The sequence below is a fragment of the Corvus hawaiiensis genome, chromosome 4 (assembly GCF_020740725.1).
Source record: "Corvus hawaiiensis isolate bCorHaw1 chromosome 4, bCorHaw1.pri.cur, whole genome shotgun sequence".
In the NCBI taxonomy this organism is placed as follows: domain Eukaryota; kingdom Metazoa; phylum Chordata; class Aves; order Passeriformes; family Corvidae; genus Corvus; species Corvus hawaiiensis.
The window spans coordinates 14233761-14251703 of record NC_063216.1 but is presented as its reverse complement, the minus strand read 5'-3'; the positions used below and the strand labels follow the sequence as shown (position 1 = coordinate 14251703).

The following is a 17943-nucleotide window of genomic DNA, read 5'->3' as shown; positions in this document are numbered from 1 at the left end:
TTGCTGACGCTCAGGAAATATTTACTGATCCTCATGTGGAAGGTGTGACAGAAGTGTAGTGTATTCTACTCCCCTATGTAAGAATTTCTCAGTTTCCATCCCTACAAATGAATATTCTCCACCCTCCTCTTCTCCTGGAAAGAAAAGTGCATAAAATTATTCCCCGTCACATTCTTTCACTGAGCTGGCAAAACACAGTGAAATACAGTGAGTTTAAATGATATGGAATATGCAGGCATAGCTTATCTAAGATAAAGCGTGCAGATCGAAATCAACAAAGCCTCACAAAAGAAAGCCCCAGAAAAGCTTTCATCTGCCTGATCCCATTTCCCTGCCTACACCTCTTTTTATCCTATTGCAATACATTAGTTCTGCTTTAGTTTGTGCTCTGCAGCAACATTTCTGCTTAAGAAAGATTCTGTTGAGTCATTACCAGCATCAGCCAAACAGGCTTTTCAAGAATGGAGGAGAAAATAAAGGCTGTGGTTTTTAAATTAATTCCATGCTGCTTAACCCTTAAACCACTAGTGACTTGCAGACTCTCAGCCAAGTTAATGCTGAGCAGTATTTGGGGCCGTTGTGCCTGAGACAGAGCAATGTCAGTGCTTTTTGTCAGTGATTGACCACTCAGGCAGTGCTGGCCATGCACCTGGAAGGCAGAAATTGTAGTGAAGGTCTCTGCTGTCCAGCCCACGTCCTAAACACTCCCTTCTTGCTTGTAAACTCTGCCTCAGATAACCCAGACCCACACCAAAACGGAGGCAGGGAGAAGGGCTTTTCTACCAGAAGCTAGCAGTCGTAAATGTAGGAATGGAAGAGAGACCAGCACATCTCTCCCTCTATGCTGTAGGAGAGGTTTTCCACTCCTTCTTCCCCCAGCAGGTTGTATTTAGGAGAGAGTAGTGGTTGCCAAAAAGATAGAACTTGAATAAGCTCCTGGTACCTTGAGGTTTGAGGGGCCCCCAGGGAAGCCAACACTTGGAGTGAGAAGAGACAGAAGAGGCGAAAGCAGATAAGGTGATTTTCCTTGCCTTGGTTTTTAAAGCAATCTCAGCCTGCTAAGCTTTCAGTCCATGCTGCCAATGGCTATTTCCAAAGTTATCATTGCACAGAAAAGGGCTGGAATCCTTCTCTCTCTCATTCTCTCTGCCTCACATTTTAATGCAAGCTCAGTTTAGATCTGATATCACTCTAAAAGGTTTGCTATCAAAGTTTATTAGACCCACTGGGACAGATCACAGTTTGCAGAGGCTCATAGTTTCACAGCAGATAACTGTAAAGTGAACCATTCAATGTTCTTCAAAATGCTCATTTTTCTTGGGCTCATCTGTAACACAAAGCTGCACTGTGTTCAAGCATCATTAGAAGTGGTCCCAGCTGATTACATGATGCTGGCCATAGTTCTGCCTTTGGAGCAAAGTCAAGCAGCCCCCGGCCCCCAGCCTGTCCCACTGGGTGATGCTAAGGTGAGTGGGAGCCATTTGCAGTGAAGGCAAGCCCTACCAGCACAGGGGGGAAATACCTGCTGTGTGCTCCTAAAAAAAGGTCAGAACTTTAAAAAAAAATACAGGGAAGCATGAGTGAAGCTTCCATTTAACAATCCAGATTTGCCTTTCCCTGCTTAGTGGTAATAATAATAATAACAATTAGGAAAGACTCCTTTACCTAGGGACTAAAGCTGAGAAATTTCAGCTAGAAAGCAAAGAAATGATAGAAGGAATTAGCATGTCAGTCTTCCTATAGAATGGTTGTTCTTTTTTTTTTTTTAATGAAGTCATTGGTGTTATTATGTGGTTTTTAGGAGGCTATCCTAAAAACGCATGGGAATAAACACCCTATCTGGTAGGATCTCTGACTGTAACGTATCACAGAGGCATCTATTTACAGTGTGAAGGGAGGGGAGGCTGTTTCATTTCCCAAGACACTAATGGAAAGCATGATGTCCTACAACCAAGGGTGGTGAAGGCTGGGAGAGGTACTGGGAAAAAAACATTCACAATAAACCGAAGAGTGAAGGGGAGTTTCAGGGCAGATATTTTCAAGATGCATCATCATCATCAACCCTGGGAAAAGGCTGAGAGACAAAATGGTTGAGTTGAGTCCTTGGGCCAGCCATGTCCTGTCATTCTGCTGCCATTTACCCTGTGACTTTGTATTGTCATCTGGTCTAGAGCAGTAGGCTGGACAAAAGTCAGGAGCTGGTGGTTCTCAGATGCCCATGCTCCCTGCCAGGCCTTTTCCTTGCTTTTGGCCTCGGAATGCCTCTCACCAGAAGCATTTGCAACCATCTGACAGCTCGTCTGCTCTCTGATTCCTTAACAGGTCATGCAGATGGACCAGAAGCTGGATGACATTCTGAGCACGCTCCAGGCTCAGCTGGGGGATCAGTCCCAGGCACAGATGCCAGGGCCAGCCATCCCACCTGTCAGACCTCTGCAGACAACCACAGAGTCCCCCCCAGTGAACCAGAAAATGTGAAAGCCAGTGGACACTCACATGTGACCCTCTTGTTCTTTCACATCCGAGTATTTCTCAGTCTTGGTGTCTTCAGCTGTGTCGTGGGTGAAATTAAATATTCTGCAGTAGTAGGTTAATGAGGAAAAACAAAAATAGAGAAAAAAAAAAAAAGAGAAGAAACAGCAAGAAGCCAGTCATGACCTTAGAAGAGCACATAAGTTTTGCACCTGTTTTATTTTAGCCATCGTTAGCTAAACTCTGCCAGCCCGCGGCGGTCCCATCCCCCCAGCCCCATTCGGGCTGAGCACACAGGCACCGGGCACGCTGTCGAGGGAAGCATCCCAGCCAGGGTTAGGATGACCCATTTGTGGGCACGGAAGGGGAAAAGAACTGTTCTTTTGGCATTTAATCACTAAGTTTAATGCTCACAGCATGCCCGAAAGGGGGAAAGGAGCCAGCATTTGAACATGAAACAAATGGAAATCAGTGAACAGGAAAATTAAACAGCATGTTTTGACTTCTACCAAGCAGTGAGGATCATAAGAAGGGCAGATTTATATGCTAGTGCGAATGACAAAGTAAAGACAACAGGCTACTGATTAAAAATATGGAAGTGTACACAGGCTGGTTGACATATGAAAGGCTGAAGCAAAGATTTCAGCTAATTAAAGCAAAGGGTTGCCAGTGAGATGAGATGCATGTTGGAACAGACAGGCAGGAGAGATAGGATCTGCGTAGGCTTACTGCACCAGAACACTGTAATAGCTATCAGCTACGCTGATGACTGTTATGCAAAATGTTCTCAAGCTTTTACCTTCATTCAGCAGCGGTTGTTGACTCCAGTTACCTTAATTTTAACGTAAGAAACCTGCATGGTAATTGGCTGTGACTGTCTGTGAAGCTGGGTTCTAGCCACCGAGTAGCAGGGTGCTGCAGGAGGGCTGCAGCTGTGACTGAGAGTGGCAGGGTTTCTTAAGGAAAACAGAAATGCACGCACTGTTGATGAAAGTTAATCGCTGTTTAAATAAACTGCTGTATATAATTTTAAATGCTAGATTTATTTTTTGCCTTGTAATCTGGCTGTAGATCGAGTGCATATGCTGGCTGATGTACTGCTGTTGAGGAACACATCTGGTGCAGTGTCATGGGTTATATGCAGGTAGCTGGGCTCGCAAGCTGCAGATGGAAATGCAGATTGAGATGCAGATTTAAATGCAGATTGAAGTACAGGTTGAGATCTGGGTGGGAGCCTGGGACAAGAGGATGAGCTGCCGACCTTTGGGATGACAAAAACACAAAGGCAGGTGATGCCAGCCAGGTGACTGGACACTGAGACACAGCAGCAGCCGGGAATTGCCGACCTTTTGGACAGCAAGGGAGATGAAGACGGGTGATGCCTGCGAGGTGGATGGACACAGAGATGGGGGCAGGAGCCGAAGACTCGGGAGGAAGAGTGAGACTGGCCACGGGGAGGCTGTGATGAGATAAAATCCCAGGGGTTCCTTTGCTGGGGTCCCTCCTTGGAGGCACCAGCTCGGCTGTTTGTGTGTCACTGCCCCAGGAATAAAATGGCTTTATGGAATGAGACATCTGGGACTCTGCCACCTCTGCCATGCAAACCTGGCGTGATGTGAGGGGGGTGTGTGGGGAGCCAGGCAGGGACCTGTCGGTCCCTGGAGCTGGGGAAGGGCCTTCGGTCCCAGAAAGTCCCTGACCTTGGGAGTGCCCCTGCCAGGGAGTCCTGGGAATGGTCCGACTGGGGAGTTTCCTTAACACTGTCACCATAAAATGGATCTTACCTGGCACTTCAGAAAAGGGACAATACAACACTGTTGCTAAAGACCTAAATAATAAACCAAGCTAAAATGGGTGCAGTGTTACTTACTCCAGTCTTTTTTAATATATTTACATAACCAACAATTTGAATGAGCAGAAGACTGCAGAGCAAAGACCTGAGTCCTGGGAAATCCTAAATATATTCTATTCCCACTCATATCCATGAAAGCCAAGCCTGCACTGCATTTAAAAGCAACCTGAAAGACTGGTCCCTTAATAAGCATTTATTTGGACAAATGAGTGGTCCATTTCAATGTAATCAAATTAGTTTCTAACTATTACCTGTCCCTTTAAAACTCTTTCCCAGGTTTGTGTGTCTGGGAATTCAAGCTTGGAAAGAGCACAATGAGACTGATTCCAATCTTTAGATTGCAGGCGCGTCTTAGACAGAATATTAATGATGTGTGAGAGGCAATAAAAAAAAAAAGAAACAATGTGGTTTTAATTAAATCAGCTGACAAGCCGCCGTTCCATCTTGTCTGATTACTACAGAGTTACTGAACATGACCAAATACAGCATGTAACATGGGAAAAACAGTAAATAATCATTGCCAGAGCATTGACTTGCTCCTGGCTTTCAGTCAGGGTCATGAGCTTCTGGTCCTTCATTAAATGTCCCTGACTCTGGCCAGCCAGAGCTAAATGGGCAACTGGACACCAAATTAGGGCTAACATCATTTCATCAGCCACAGCTAAAAGAAAATAAATCTGCCTGGAGATCCCTTTGCCGTGGAGGTTCATAAGAGGAGCAGTGCAGCTTTCAGCAGAAGAGCTCAGGGGCTGCTGTGGCCAACACAAGGCGATGCTTCCTCCTGCAACACTGCAGATATTTGTGTGAGGGATATCCTGATCACTTGGTGGAACAAGTAATGCAACCGTGTTTTACTTACTATTCAGCCTCAACAGAAGTGTTTAGGCACTATATATATAGCAACACCTACTACTCTGAAGTGCCTGGAAAATCCAGCCAAATAGAATACGAGTGGTCACAGCTATGGTGAGTGTCAGAAGGGATGAGTGGGTGGGAGGAAAAGACAAAGAGGCACACGGTGGTCCCTCCAGAAAAACAGAATGTGTCCCAGACTGTGTGTATGCATTTGTGTGTGCAAACATGTCTTTTTTAAACACAAGCCAGGGTTTCCCAGGCAAGTCTTGAGTGAGGCCAGAGCCAGAACTTCTCGAGTTTTAAAATCCAGCAGTGCTGGCCGTACATCTACTTTACAGCTGGTGCTGTGGACACCACAGTGTGGCAGAACCCGTGACCACAACACTCCCTGTTGCTAAAACAGAGAGATGAGGGTGCAGCCTGGGCAAATTGCAGTGAGGAAGGAAGAAGACTGGTGGGAGACACCCATTTTGACACCATATGAAGAGATTAATGGTAAAAAAATTCAAGCAACATAGATTAGCCATACTTAAGAAAATCTCCACACCCACAGCTAAGACAGGAGTTGCCATCCAGCAAAATCTTTCTGATTGCCCGGGGGAAATGTACACAGAATTGGCACTGATGTGACCACCTGGTGACACTTCCTGACCCTTCTTCTGAGCAAAAATTGTTTGGTACAGGGAACAAACTGTATATTAATACACTTGCACTTGGCCTTGTTGAACTTCATGTGGTTCTTATGGGCTCACTTCCTGGGTCTGTCCAGGTCCCTCTGGATAGCATCCCTTCCCTCAAGCCCATCCATGCCCAACTCAGCTTGCTGTCACATGCAAACCTGCTGAGGGGGCACTCCATCCCGCAGGCTGGGGCACTGAGGATTATATTAAATAGTGGTTTTCCCAGTATAGGCCCTTGAAGCACGTCACTCATTACTTGTTTCCATTTTGACACTGATCTGTAAACTGAAACACTTTGGATGCAACCATCCAGAAAATTCCTTGTCCATCTAATTTTCCATCCATACCTCTCCAATTCTGAGCTAAGGCTGTCAAGGGGGAGTCTATCAAAGGCCTTAAAGAAGTCCAGGTAAATGATCTCAGTTGTCACTGTTGTAGTAAGTAAGTAGATTGGTCAGGCATGACTGCACGTGCTGAAGTCATGGTCACTCTCACTAATCTCCTCCTTGTCTTCCATATAATTCAATAGGACTTCCAGGAGGATCTGTCCCATGATCTTACTGGGCACTAGGGTGAGGCTGACTGGTCAGCAGTCCCAGGGTCCTGCTTGTTCCCCCTTGTAAAAAAGTGTGATACCAAGTGTTCCCCCCGGCGGTAGCTCTAACACAAGCCAAAATTACAGAAAGCATTCCCAGGGAAGTCCGTGTGTGTGTTTTTATCTCCATTTGTGCTGACACTGGTGCACTGGTGTTCACCCTATTAATTTCTGCTGGATGGGAGTGCAGCTGCTGAGCAGGGAACACTCAGGAAGGTCACTCCCACAGCACCTCCTCTCACGCCAGTGAAATAGTGACAATGCCATGACTGGACATGGCCCATGAAGTTGTCAGCACTGTGCAGCCAGGTCTGCAGTGGTCCCACACTGCCTTTTGACTCAGAACAGAGGCACAGCCCAGGCAGTCAAGGTCTCCCAAGGCCACAGGATCAGTAGGGGTAGCTGTCAGGAGTGCAGTTTACCAGGGCATCAAAAGACAAGAGTGCAGGAGATCAAGTAAAGATGAGCTACTTTTTTCCCAAAAGATCACATGTTTTTCTGCCTGATCCAGTTTCACTGTGGAAGATACATGGTGTCCTCCCTTACCAGAGAAATCGACACCAACTAAAACAAGATTTTCCACATTCCTTCTAATAATGCATGGCATCCTGAAGTCTGCTGTCTGCCTGCGATGATGCAAGATGCTCAGAAGTCATTACAACAAAGCCCGAGGGGATTATTTTCTCATTTCCATAATTACACAGTCAGTAATAATATCATGAACCAATCTTATCTGAAAACGAAAACGTGTACTCAGATCTTTGATGATGATATTTCTTAAGTGATGTGTACTCAGATCTTTGATGGGGATATTTCTTAAGTGATGTGTGGGATTAAAGTCCTGTGTATGATAAGGCCGCAGCAGTGGGGAGATGAATGTTCAGCTTCCATCAGCTGGGGGTTTTCATTCCTGAGAAAAGGTAACTGTGCCCCCAGAACAGATGATATGGGTGACAGATCACATATCTGCTGCCTCATCCGGAACACTCTCTTCATCTCTGGAGAGTAAAAAGTGAGAAAAGACTCTCAGACACAGCTGCCCATTTCAGAAGTGGGCCTGTCCAGCAGCCATGGATGTTTTCCATCCAGCTGTCTTGATGTGGTATCGCCAGAGGAACCTGTGCTGGAAGCCCCTCCAATCTCTGTAGGACCAGGACAGCTAAATTCCCAGCTCAGTGAATGAGCAGGGTTCTTTGGATGCCTCTTTTCTCCATAGCTCAAGCAGTTTTCTCTTCTGACTGATGTTTCCAAGCTAAGCCCTGAAGGGTCTGGAGTGACAATACATTTAGGATGTGCTGTATCTCGTGCAGCCCTAAACAGCAGAGCCCATTCAGCACTCTTTTGAACAATCTGAACAATGTGTCTAAAAAGAAAACCATGGTTTAGGGAGAAAAATGCTGCCAGGTAAAGAATCCCAAACATCAAAACTGCATTATTTAGTACTCGGAAGGAGTACATGCTAGAATCATTGCAATGGCCAAGGAAAGGCATGGTAAAGGGCCCAGGGTAGATCTTTCTCAGACATAATTTCTAGCTGCAGCAGAGCCTAGCCAGCAGAACTAGACAAGATGGTACTGTGTTACCTCCATGGTAGGAAAAGGTTTGAGTTCCTCTCAACCAGCCCGAAGAGCAACCTCTTTTCTCACTTAAAGCAACCTCTGCTCTTAGTCAAGAGACACTCCAAGGTAGCTGGAAATATTAGATACCAAAAGAGAGAAAAAAAGTCTAATTAACTAATGGTCATTATCTCTTTTCCCACATGCTTTTCTAACCTCCAGAGGACCCTGAGCTCCGGACTGGATTCATGTTACTGGTGCTGGGGATGTGCATGTGTTCCCTGCCTGTCAGACAGGAAAGAGAGAAACAGCAAAAGAGCATCCTCCCTACAAGGAGCTGCTTTGCCAAAACACTTACTACCTTGTGTTTAGCCCTCATTAAGGGTTACAGTGGCTCCCAAATGACTCTGTAAAAGTACAGTGCCTCTGCTTAGATTCCTGGCTGAACACCCATTCGTCTAAGGGCTTGGATTTGGCACACATGAGTTTGTGAACAGAATTTTAACTCATCTTCATTATGTTGTTTGATCTCCCCTTGGGGTGGGTGGAACTGCGTGCAAGGGACCGACCTGACATAAGCAGTGAGGGGAAGGGAATTTTTGAACTCTGTGATTAATGAAACTGCTGTATCTTGTCTGGCCAAACAGACAGGCAAAGGTTGTTCTTTGTTTAACCAAAGAATCATAATTTTCAAGAACAATGCCTTGAAGCATTTGCCTGAGACTCACCTCAGCCTTAGAGGGGAAAGAAAATTCACATTTCAAAAATACCTGTTGAGCATTACTTAGGCTTAGCTAAAATGCAGCTTTTCTCCTTTACTGCCACATACTTTGGGTTGTCATGTCTCTTGTTAGCAGAGTTACATGCAGCCAAACAGCCCAGCAGCATTTTACACCTACTTTACTTTACAGAGAAGCAATGACCTCCCCGGTGCTTCAAATGCAGCAACCTCTGGCCAGCTCACACCTTATAGATGACCCTCACCAAAAAGGGTGTTTTCTCTGTCAAAAGATTAAAGAAATGCTTCATAAAGCAGGCCCTGAGAGATGGAAATGCTCACAGCAGGATAAGCACATGAGTTTCACTTGCTCCAAAGACATCCAGAGTCCTTGAGCAGCAGAAGAGGCAGGAATGGGCTCTGGCCACATCTCTCGGCCTCTGCTTTGTCAAGCAAGCAGTGGTTTGCTGAAGGGCAGCCCAGCTCATGGTTCAGCCATCTCTGGCACCATGAGTGCTGTGACAGCAGGCAAGGGCAGTGTGTGGGTCCCTCTGTGCCTACAGCTTCCCTCTGTCATCGTCCCGCAGTGCAACGTGAAGTCACTCTGCTCCTGAGGCTTGGTGACTTGGGACACTTCACCAGTTGGTTCTGAGATTTGATCCAAATTACCCCAGTCCTCCTTATGGACAGAAGCTCACACAATCTCTGGCACAGAGACAGATCCATCCTGGTCACCAAGGCCCTTCAAGCAGCCAGTGTTTGTGGTGGAGGGGCTGGGGTTTATATCCTCAACATGAGGGGGAAGGGGGACCACCTGTGCACTGTTCCTGTAGCAGAAGAACAATTGCCTGATTCAGTGTCCTCATTCCCTTTGTTTTCTTTGCTGAGAATTTCCCCCTTTCTGAAACACTAAACAGCTCATTTCTTCCAATCTAAACAAATGATCCTGCCAGCTACTGATTTTTCCCTCCTTTTTATTTCTAATGGTTGGTATTGTAAGTACAAGTTTCCATTTGTTTGATAGCAGGTCAGGAGGCCAAGAAGAGCGAGGGACAGCTCCTGTTACACATCAGTGCTGTGCCAAACTCTTCAGTTTGGCTACACCATGAGTGTCATCACTCTTGGACTCCACCAACCCCACTGGCCAACTCCCAGGGAGCTGCTGCTTTGGCTGGAGACAAGCAGAGTGCAGTAAGAGAGCAACAGAGTCTCCATCCTCAGAGCCACGTGTGTCCCTTTCACTGAGCTGGTGCATTCTCCCCTCTGTGTTATCATATTATTCCCCTCACCACAGTCCAGTTAAGCCAGTCCTCCAGATGAGGAAGGCTATTGCATTCGGAAAGCTGGCAATAAACTTCAGCATCAACCCAGAACTAGTCCAAAGGGCTGCAGCTGACAGGCTACAGTCATTCCTTTCCAGGGAAGAGCATCAGGGAGAAGAGTGGAAATTTCTGCAGACACGGACCACTGAGAGGTTGTGTACTTGATGGGTCTGTGCTCAAAGCAGGCAAAATTCAATGCAGACATGAACCTACCGGAGTCATGGGCTTACACCACAGATGAATTTGGCTTGATCTCTCTTACCACGTGTCTGAATAAGTAGTTGGGAGGCTTAAAAAAACCCCCCTGGTTTCACTAACCTTATTGGAGCTCTGAATTAGAGTAAAAATTTTCCAGTGGCCTTCAAACCCATGTATTACACGGCAGACAGTAGTTTTCATTCCACAGAAAACCTGAGTTTGGACACAGAGACAGATACGATGGAGGTACCCAGGGACTGTGATTTATTTTGTGAATGGCACTACTTTGAGTGGGTTCTCAGATCCCTGAGCTTCCCTCTGAGTTTAATGTATGAATGAACCCAAAGCAAAAAAGTGGCAACTGCAGCAGAACCTGCACAGTCTGCCTGACTTGGATCAGTGTCTGAGAAGGTTGCTGCATGTTCAGGGCTGAATTAAAATGGCAAGTAATTGAAAATATCTCAGTGATGATCAGGTGGGGAAAAGCTCCCAAATTATTTGGGCCTTGCCCATGTACCCATTTTGCAAAAATAACATCATTTTCACTGGCAACATTTTGCGTGAGGCTAAAGATTAAGGTGACAGTGCAAGTGTTGAATAAGCATAAAGCCAGCTTATCCCTTCAAGCATAAATAGCTAAAGAAGGGGTTTGTGGCAAGGAATCACCTATGACAATCATGCTCTTTCATGTTCTGGAACGAAGCTGCTCTGTGTGCTCCCAGCCTACTCTCCAGTGTAGGTGAAATCATGTCTTTGGCCTTCAACAGGCAGCCCTGTTTGAAGTGACTGCTTTGGAGAACCTGGAGCCTGCAAATGAAAGAGCAGGCTGAGCTTGCACAGCTTCTTCTGGCTGCTCCTGGCATAACCTGGAGCAGGGAGTGAGGGGTATGAAGTCTGACTGCTCTGTGTGAGAAGGGGAGATGCCCACGGGGGGTAAGGAGGCCAGCAGAGACCGTGGTGTCACTGACAGGGACCCACAGGACTAAAGCCAGGCTCAAGCTGTTCGTATTGCCTGCAGGAAAGAAAAGCTTAAAACAAAAGGATTATAAAAGTATCTAAAAATTTGGAAAAATGCATACAAAAGAGTCAGGGGAATTGGATTAATAAAATGTCCCCCACCCCCAGGTGCCAGCAACGTAAACATTGGAAAGGCTGGAGCACTCAAATGGCTTTGCTTTCATAAAGTGCCTTTTTTTTTCCAGACTTTTTTGGTTCTCTTTTCCTTCTTTATCTCTCCCCAGCAGTGGCTGACAGATGACCTTTAAAGCCCTGGAGAGCAGCCCCAGCAGGTGATTTACTAACAGCTGTGCCAGTCAGCAAACTGGAGGGGCAGAGGTCAGGGCTGCCTGGCCAATTCAGGGTGGGATTTAATTAAAGAAAGATGCATTACACTTTTTATTGATTTGTGTGCAGGCACACCCGAGCGTTTTCGTCTTTTCATCTTTCTTTTTTTTATGTTTTTGTCCCCACTCCTTGCACCTGGACATTTCATCCTGGCTGTGTCAGCCTCGCTGCCTCACCCCCCAAGGACACAGCTCCTTGAAATCCCATCTCACACTTCCAGAGGGGCTGGGGACAAGTGGGGAGGAGGAAAGCGGAGGGGAACCCAGCAACTGACAGCACACAGCGTCCCTGCTTTTCCCTCAGTATTCACGGGGTGCTGGATGGGTATCTGAGGGATGCTGGTTTTTCTTTCCGTCTCGCCCTGCGGAAAAACTCTGCCCTTCTTCTATCTTCCAGATGATCCTTTGGAACAAGGGGAAAAAAAGCATTAAAAGGACAAGTCTTTCCTTTTTGTCTAGGATTGAAGGCTTTTCCACTAAAGGCAGTGGGCACTTTTGGAGCAGCAAAATGCACAGTAAAAAGGCAAAATAAAAATTCCGTGACTCTGTATTCACAAACCAGTGTAGTTCATTATTTTTACTCATGCACCTAATCCCCTTTTTTTGCTGACTCGGACTTTTACTATTATTATTATTCTGCTGTTATTTTTATCAGATGTTTAAAAATACAATATTCGCAGATAAACAAACCTTCACTCAACTTGTGAGTTGAAAAAGTGCAGTGATCATCATGCCTGGCTAAGGCCACAGCTTGGAGAAAAGCTTCACATTTGCTGTCAAGTCTTTCAGTGGTGGACAATCTGCTGTTCTAGCGGTGAAATTAATCCTTCACAAAGCAAATAAGATTTTGTGACCAAATTTGTCCAAAGGCATTTTTCAGCCACAGAGTCTTATAGGGAGGAGTCTGATAAATTAAGAGTAAATCATCTTGCCTCTTTTGAAAAATCACTGCCCTCCCAGACGTTTCTACCAAATCACTTTACAGTCTTCCCTTGAGTAAAACACATGGAGCTTCTCATGACTCCCAATGCAAGGCAGATTTCTCTGAACCCTTTCCAATTTTCCAAGCCCTTTTCTCAGCCCTGATGGTCTCTTTCCAAGACATGGTGGTTGTCATTGGCCTGGAAGTTCCTGTGACAGGTGAGGTTTCTATGGACCAAGATGCTCCAAGCACAGCTGCCAAATTCCCCTTAAAAGTGTTCACTACAGCTCACCAGCCTGGGCTCAGGTACCCAGATGTGACACATCCAAGCCTTGGTTGGGTTCACATGGCTTTTGAAAAGGCAAGAAGGAGCAGCCACCTGAACAAAAGACAAAGGATGATTCAGAGTAGTTGAGAATCTGAGGATTCCCCTTTCCCTCTCACTCTGGTTTCTACCCTTTTGGTTTTACACCCATGCACTGGCAGCAGCCATTGTCCATAGGTCAGAATTCTACAGCCCTAACTTGAGGCAAACTCCTTCCAAAAATGGATGTCTTTGGTGTAGTAGACTGGCCTGGAATGTCTAGATCTAAACTAATTACACATCTGTCACAGACTTCCCGTCATCCCGCCAAAACCGGGATGCCTGTGTTTGGCTGAGCCTTTCGACACCACCAAGGCATCTGTACGTCCAGTTCCCTTTAAAATGCACAGGAAATAAATATCCAGCATCACTATGGGGCTTTGAAAATCCCCCTGCAATCTCCAATCCTCACTTCCCATCTGTAAAACAGGAATAACAGCAATTCCTACCCCATATCTGCTTTATCAGTCTTGTCTATGCAGACCACAAATTCTATGAGACATGAACTGGCTGCTACTAAATATAGGTACAATGTCTAGCACAGTTTTTATTAGAGCCCCTAGGCACTACAGCTCCATAAATATCCATGTTGACTTTTTCCAGATTAAGAACACATCAATGGGAGCTTTGCTCGAGTAAGAACTGCAGGATCTGGCACTGGTGCTCTTAAACCCTAATAGGAGTGAGAGAGTCTGAAGCCTCTTCCAGGCTCATTCACTGGTATCAATGCTTTTAATACCAAGTCAGCTGTTGTGACATAAAGGGTATGTTTCTCTTGGTGCTGTTTCTTGGAACTGAAGAGCCCTCCTGAAGTTTTAATTTTCTTTACTGAAAAGCCCTGCTATGGTAAATCATCAACTCACCAAATTTATAGGAGGCACAGCACTTGGTATGTCACGTCTCTGAGCCCAGCCTACTGATTCACTTACTTATGCTTTTGTTCTTTTGCTTTGTAGTTCTCTTGATTTCAGCAACTGTCTATCATTTTCATGTGGCTTGCTGGCTAGAATGCCCCCTACTATTCCAGTAATCATTGCCCTGCTAGAGTGTTTATTACTGACTGAATGGCTGCACAGACTGGTAAAATGACCTGAGCTGTATGAATTTTCCCTCAAGTCTCTGGGGCCTCACAATTCTTGAAAGAATGTAAAGGAAGAAAAAAAAAAAAGAAGCTTAGTTATGGGGAAGGGTCAAAGTCAAGTTTCTCTGCAATAGCAGATTTCTTCACTGCCTTCGGTGCCTCTGACACTGAGCACTCACCGCATCACCTTCAATACTCAGGGAGCAGCTGCAAACTTGCCATGAGATGAGAACTGAGCCAGGTAACCTTTGGCAGCCCATCGCGCATCTGTGCATCAAGAGACTGCTGCTTGGATTCTATGTGCTCCTCCTCTACAAAACATTCCCCCTGGATGGGGTCCCGACACGCTGGGGACTGCCTGGGTGCTTGGGGTATATTTGAGTTGAGGTTTGTGGTAGGTGCACTGTAAAAAAGCAAAACAAAACAAGAAAACACAAACAAACCACACATACACATACAAAAAACCAGTGACCAATACAAGATAATACACAGACATGTAAATAACTGTGGGTAGGTTTCCAAAACACAGACTCTGTCTAACTTTTATCAGTGGTTTGTTTCCCTTCTGGCTAAGATTCTCAAAAGTGGGTGCCTAAAATTAGTCTCTCCTGGGTAAAAGCTTCAAAAGCATCTTAATAACACAGGAATCTAAGTGCCTCGTATAGCACTTCTTAAAGGCTCTGGAAAATCTCAGCCCTCCATCCACATCTTTAGCGATAGGATTTTTAAATGCCCAGAGCTCACAGTAGCTGCTGTGGCAGCCAGGGGTGAGGATTCTTCCAAGGAAGTGGGGCATCCATCACACTTTGTCTGCTGGCCTGATCCTGCTCAAAGAATCACACCTAATATGGATTCCCATGTTCAACACGACTCTAAACTTAAACCAGTTTTTAAAGCCTGGAGTCAGCTTCTATGCCATGGATACCACACCAGAGCATTTGCAGTTATGAACCAGACCACAAATGCTGTTGTTTTGGGGAAGATTTCACAGCACTGTTATTCCCATATCCACAGCTCATCATTGCTGTCAGATGTGCTAGCTCTAGGCCATAGGGGGTATAAAGGGCACCAAATAAACAAGCACAATTTCTTCTCTCATGCAAACTTTATTACAGTTGTATGGGGGGACTGTAAAAGGTTTCTGTGTTTAGCTGCTTCTTATGGAAAGAGGACTTTTTCCATAGTATTAAAACAAAAACAAAGAAAACAAAAACCAAATTTTACCCTGGAAGAAAGGCCAAAGGACTCCTGGCACAGCTATTTCAGAGTAAGCCGTTCCATACTTCTAATTCTGCAAGAGCTCCCCATGGAAAACATGGAACAAAAAGCACTTTTTCCTTCTAGGAGAGTTTCACTTACTGAGCAAGCCAGCACAAGGAGCAGAAATCAATCAGCAAAGGAACACCAAGGTCTATGCTGTTTAACTCTGGGTATGTGTTGCAGGATGCTGATCTCTAGGATCTCATGGCACCTAGGGGAGCATCCCATCATGGAATACACACTTCAGGAACAGAGGGAGCAGCCTTTGCCGTTCCTAGCTGCCTCTCATGAGGACAGAGAGACACAGCTGAAGGAAACCCAGGCCAAAGACTGGAAGGGACTAACACAGCCACAGAATCCGGGGCAGATGCCAAGGGAGGAGTGTCTTCAGAAGCCCTCCTCAACAACACTCCCAAATCACTGCTGGTCATGAGAAGGGAAACATTGCTGCTGACCAGGAAATCAAAGAGAAGCATTAAAAAACAGCCAGGGAAAACATCAATTCAGTGCAAAACTTCTTTGTTTCAGCTAGATCTAAGCCAGCATCTTACTCACCGAATGTAGCCTTGCTCTTGTTTCCATATGGGTCACCTAGAGGTTATGGCTTCCTAATCTTATGTATCGATCTCATGTCAGAGCTGTTTTCAGGATATATCATATGTCTCTGCACTGCTTGTCAAGCATTTGTTATGATATCAGAATTCATGCAAAGCCAGTCAGCTTCACCACATATGGGGTCACACACAGTACATCATCTGAAGTCTCCAAATGAGGTTTTCTGATTAAATAAAAATCTTTATTCACAAGGTGAAAATCCTCCATGCAAGTCATTTCTATCATTAACATTTTCTTTTGCTGTTAATATTGTTGCCAGTAAGCTATTCACTGGGGAGTAAGTACAATGACGAAGAGGCACTGGAAGGTCAGAAGGAATCAATATTAATGAAAAGTAAACATACAAGTCAGGGAGGAATCACAAACCCAGTTTGAAGCTAATTTGGTTTTTTATTCCAGCAAATATGCATGGTGGCTTTTGCATTGTATTCACAAAGTTCTTGTTTGGAAGCGTTGTTGGGAACTTCAGTTTCTAAGCTGCTGCACTGTCAGCCAAACATTTCTTGTTCAACCAGGACTCCGATGCAGGCCTAATTCAAGAAAACGGCAAATTTTCCTTTGGTGTCCATGGGGGAGCTCCTAACAACCAGTCCCCTAAGGCCCCTAGAAAAGACACCAGCCACGTTCCCAGCAGCATCATAAGCCTTTTCCAAGCTCTCCTTCTGCTTGGATATAGAGCAAATCTTCCACGTACGGCTGTGCTTCATGCTAAATATGGAGCAGCAATCAAACATCTGTGGAGAGTTCATATTTGGCATGTTTACATGAGTATTTATTCCTCCTTTGTCTTCAGGCAGCAACTACTACATAATGTATTTGGTATGATTAATTGTGGGAATGTTGCTCATCCCAGCATAGCATGACATCTCCAATTACATTACATCTTTCTCTCATTTGTAAGGGAAGAAGTGATTTCTGTATCTTGACATGTTTATCATTGTTAGGGTGAGCTAGTTATCTTATATGGGCCTGCTCCCTGGTTCTCAGGGCTGACAGATTATGGCTGCACATTAAAATCACGTATGCCTTGTTATTGCAGCTGCATCTTGAAAGGAAAGCAAATAGAGGAGTCTCCACCACACAAGAGCTGTAAGATGATGTTTTGTTCAATGAGCCAGTGGTTTGCAAGGTTGTTCTAGGCTATTATCATTTCTACAGTTATTGGATATTTGATTTTCCCAGTATTTTTTTAAATCTCAACAATGGAAAATGTAACACCCATTCCCATTATCTTGCACAAGTTTCAACTGACCACAAACCTTCCCTGTGGGTGAGATTTCTGTCACCTATTTTGAGCCATCTATTTAAAAGCTGGGCATCTGCTCTAAATCAAGCACTCAGCCACCAGTGACAGACAGATGCTTCTTGAGAGACAATTTATCCCACCTGGTTTCAACATAAAATTTCAGATATGAGGGAAATCTAAGGATTCAGTACTTTTGCCCAATTGCTAGTTTTAAAAAAAAAAAAAGCATAATACATCTTTATAGCTCTGCTTCAAAAGTTACAAAACCTTTTATCTCCAGCATTTTTCAAATGCGTTAATGCAAAGACGTCTTCAAAAATCTCTCAAAAAATGTGTGAGATCCAGGGTAAAATCCTTATGCTGGTGGACTCCACACAACTTTTTACAAAATTCAAGATACCAGGCAGCATGAGAAAACTGGACATCTCTGGACTTCATGTTTTGAGTGGACAATTTAGCTACTGAAGCACTTGTGGTGCAGTTTTAGCTGGGGCCAAGCATCAGAAGGATGCAGAGGACTAACCACCCAGTCATGGAAAGAGGGAAATAAGCCTCAATCATTTGATAAACAGAGCATTCATTTCCAGTTCCTTGCAGCAGGACGACAGACAATATAACTGTTTTACTTAGAGCAAGGTGCTTCTTGCCCGCCCTGGAGTTTGCAAACTAAAGGGGTGAATGCAAAGGTCCATGTGCAGTTTAGCTCACACACCAGTGAAGTAAATGAAAATCAGAGCTAATGAAAACCTTCTCAGCAACTTGCATGCCAACCTAAATTGTCTCAGGAGCATAAAACCTAGTATTTTAAAGAAAACTTAAGAATCAGAGATTTGGGAAAACACCATAGGCCAACATGATGGTCTG

At 44.9% G+C, this 17943-nt stretch overlaps 1 protein-coding gene across 1 annotated transcript in view; it reads left to right on the top strand.

Annotated features, from left to right (window-relative positions):
* The window catches only part of LOC125325234 (potassium voltage-gated channel subfamily KQT member 1-like), a 200974-nt gene extending 196648 nt beyond the window's left edge, over nt 1-4326 (top strand). The window contains exon 5 of the mRNA XM_048302108.1: nt 2323-4326. Coding sequence (XP_048158065.1) covers nt 2323-2478 — 156 coding nt within the window. The 3' untranslated portion in view covers nt 2479-4326. The remainder of the gene's footprint in view (nt 1-2322) is intronic.
* The last annotated feature ends 13617 nt before the right edge of the window (nt 4327-17943 follow it).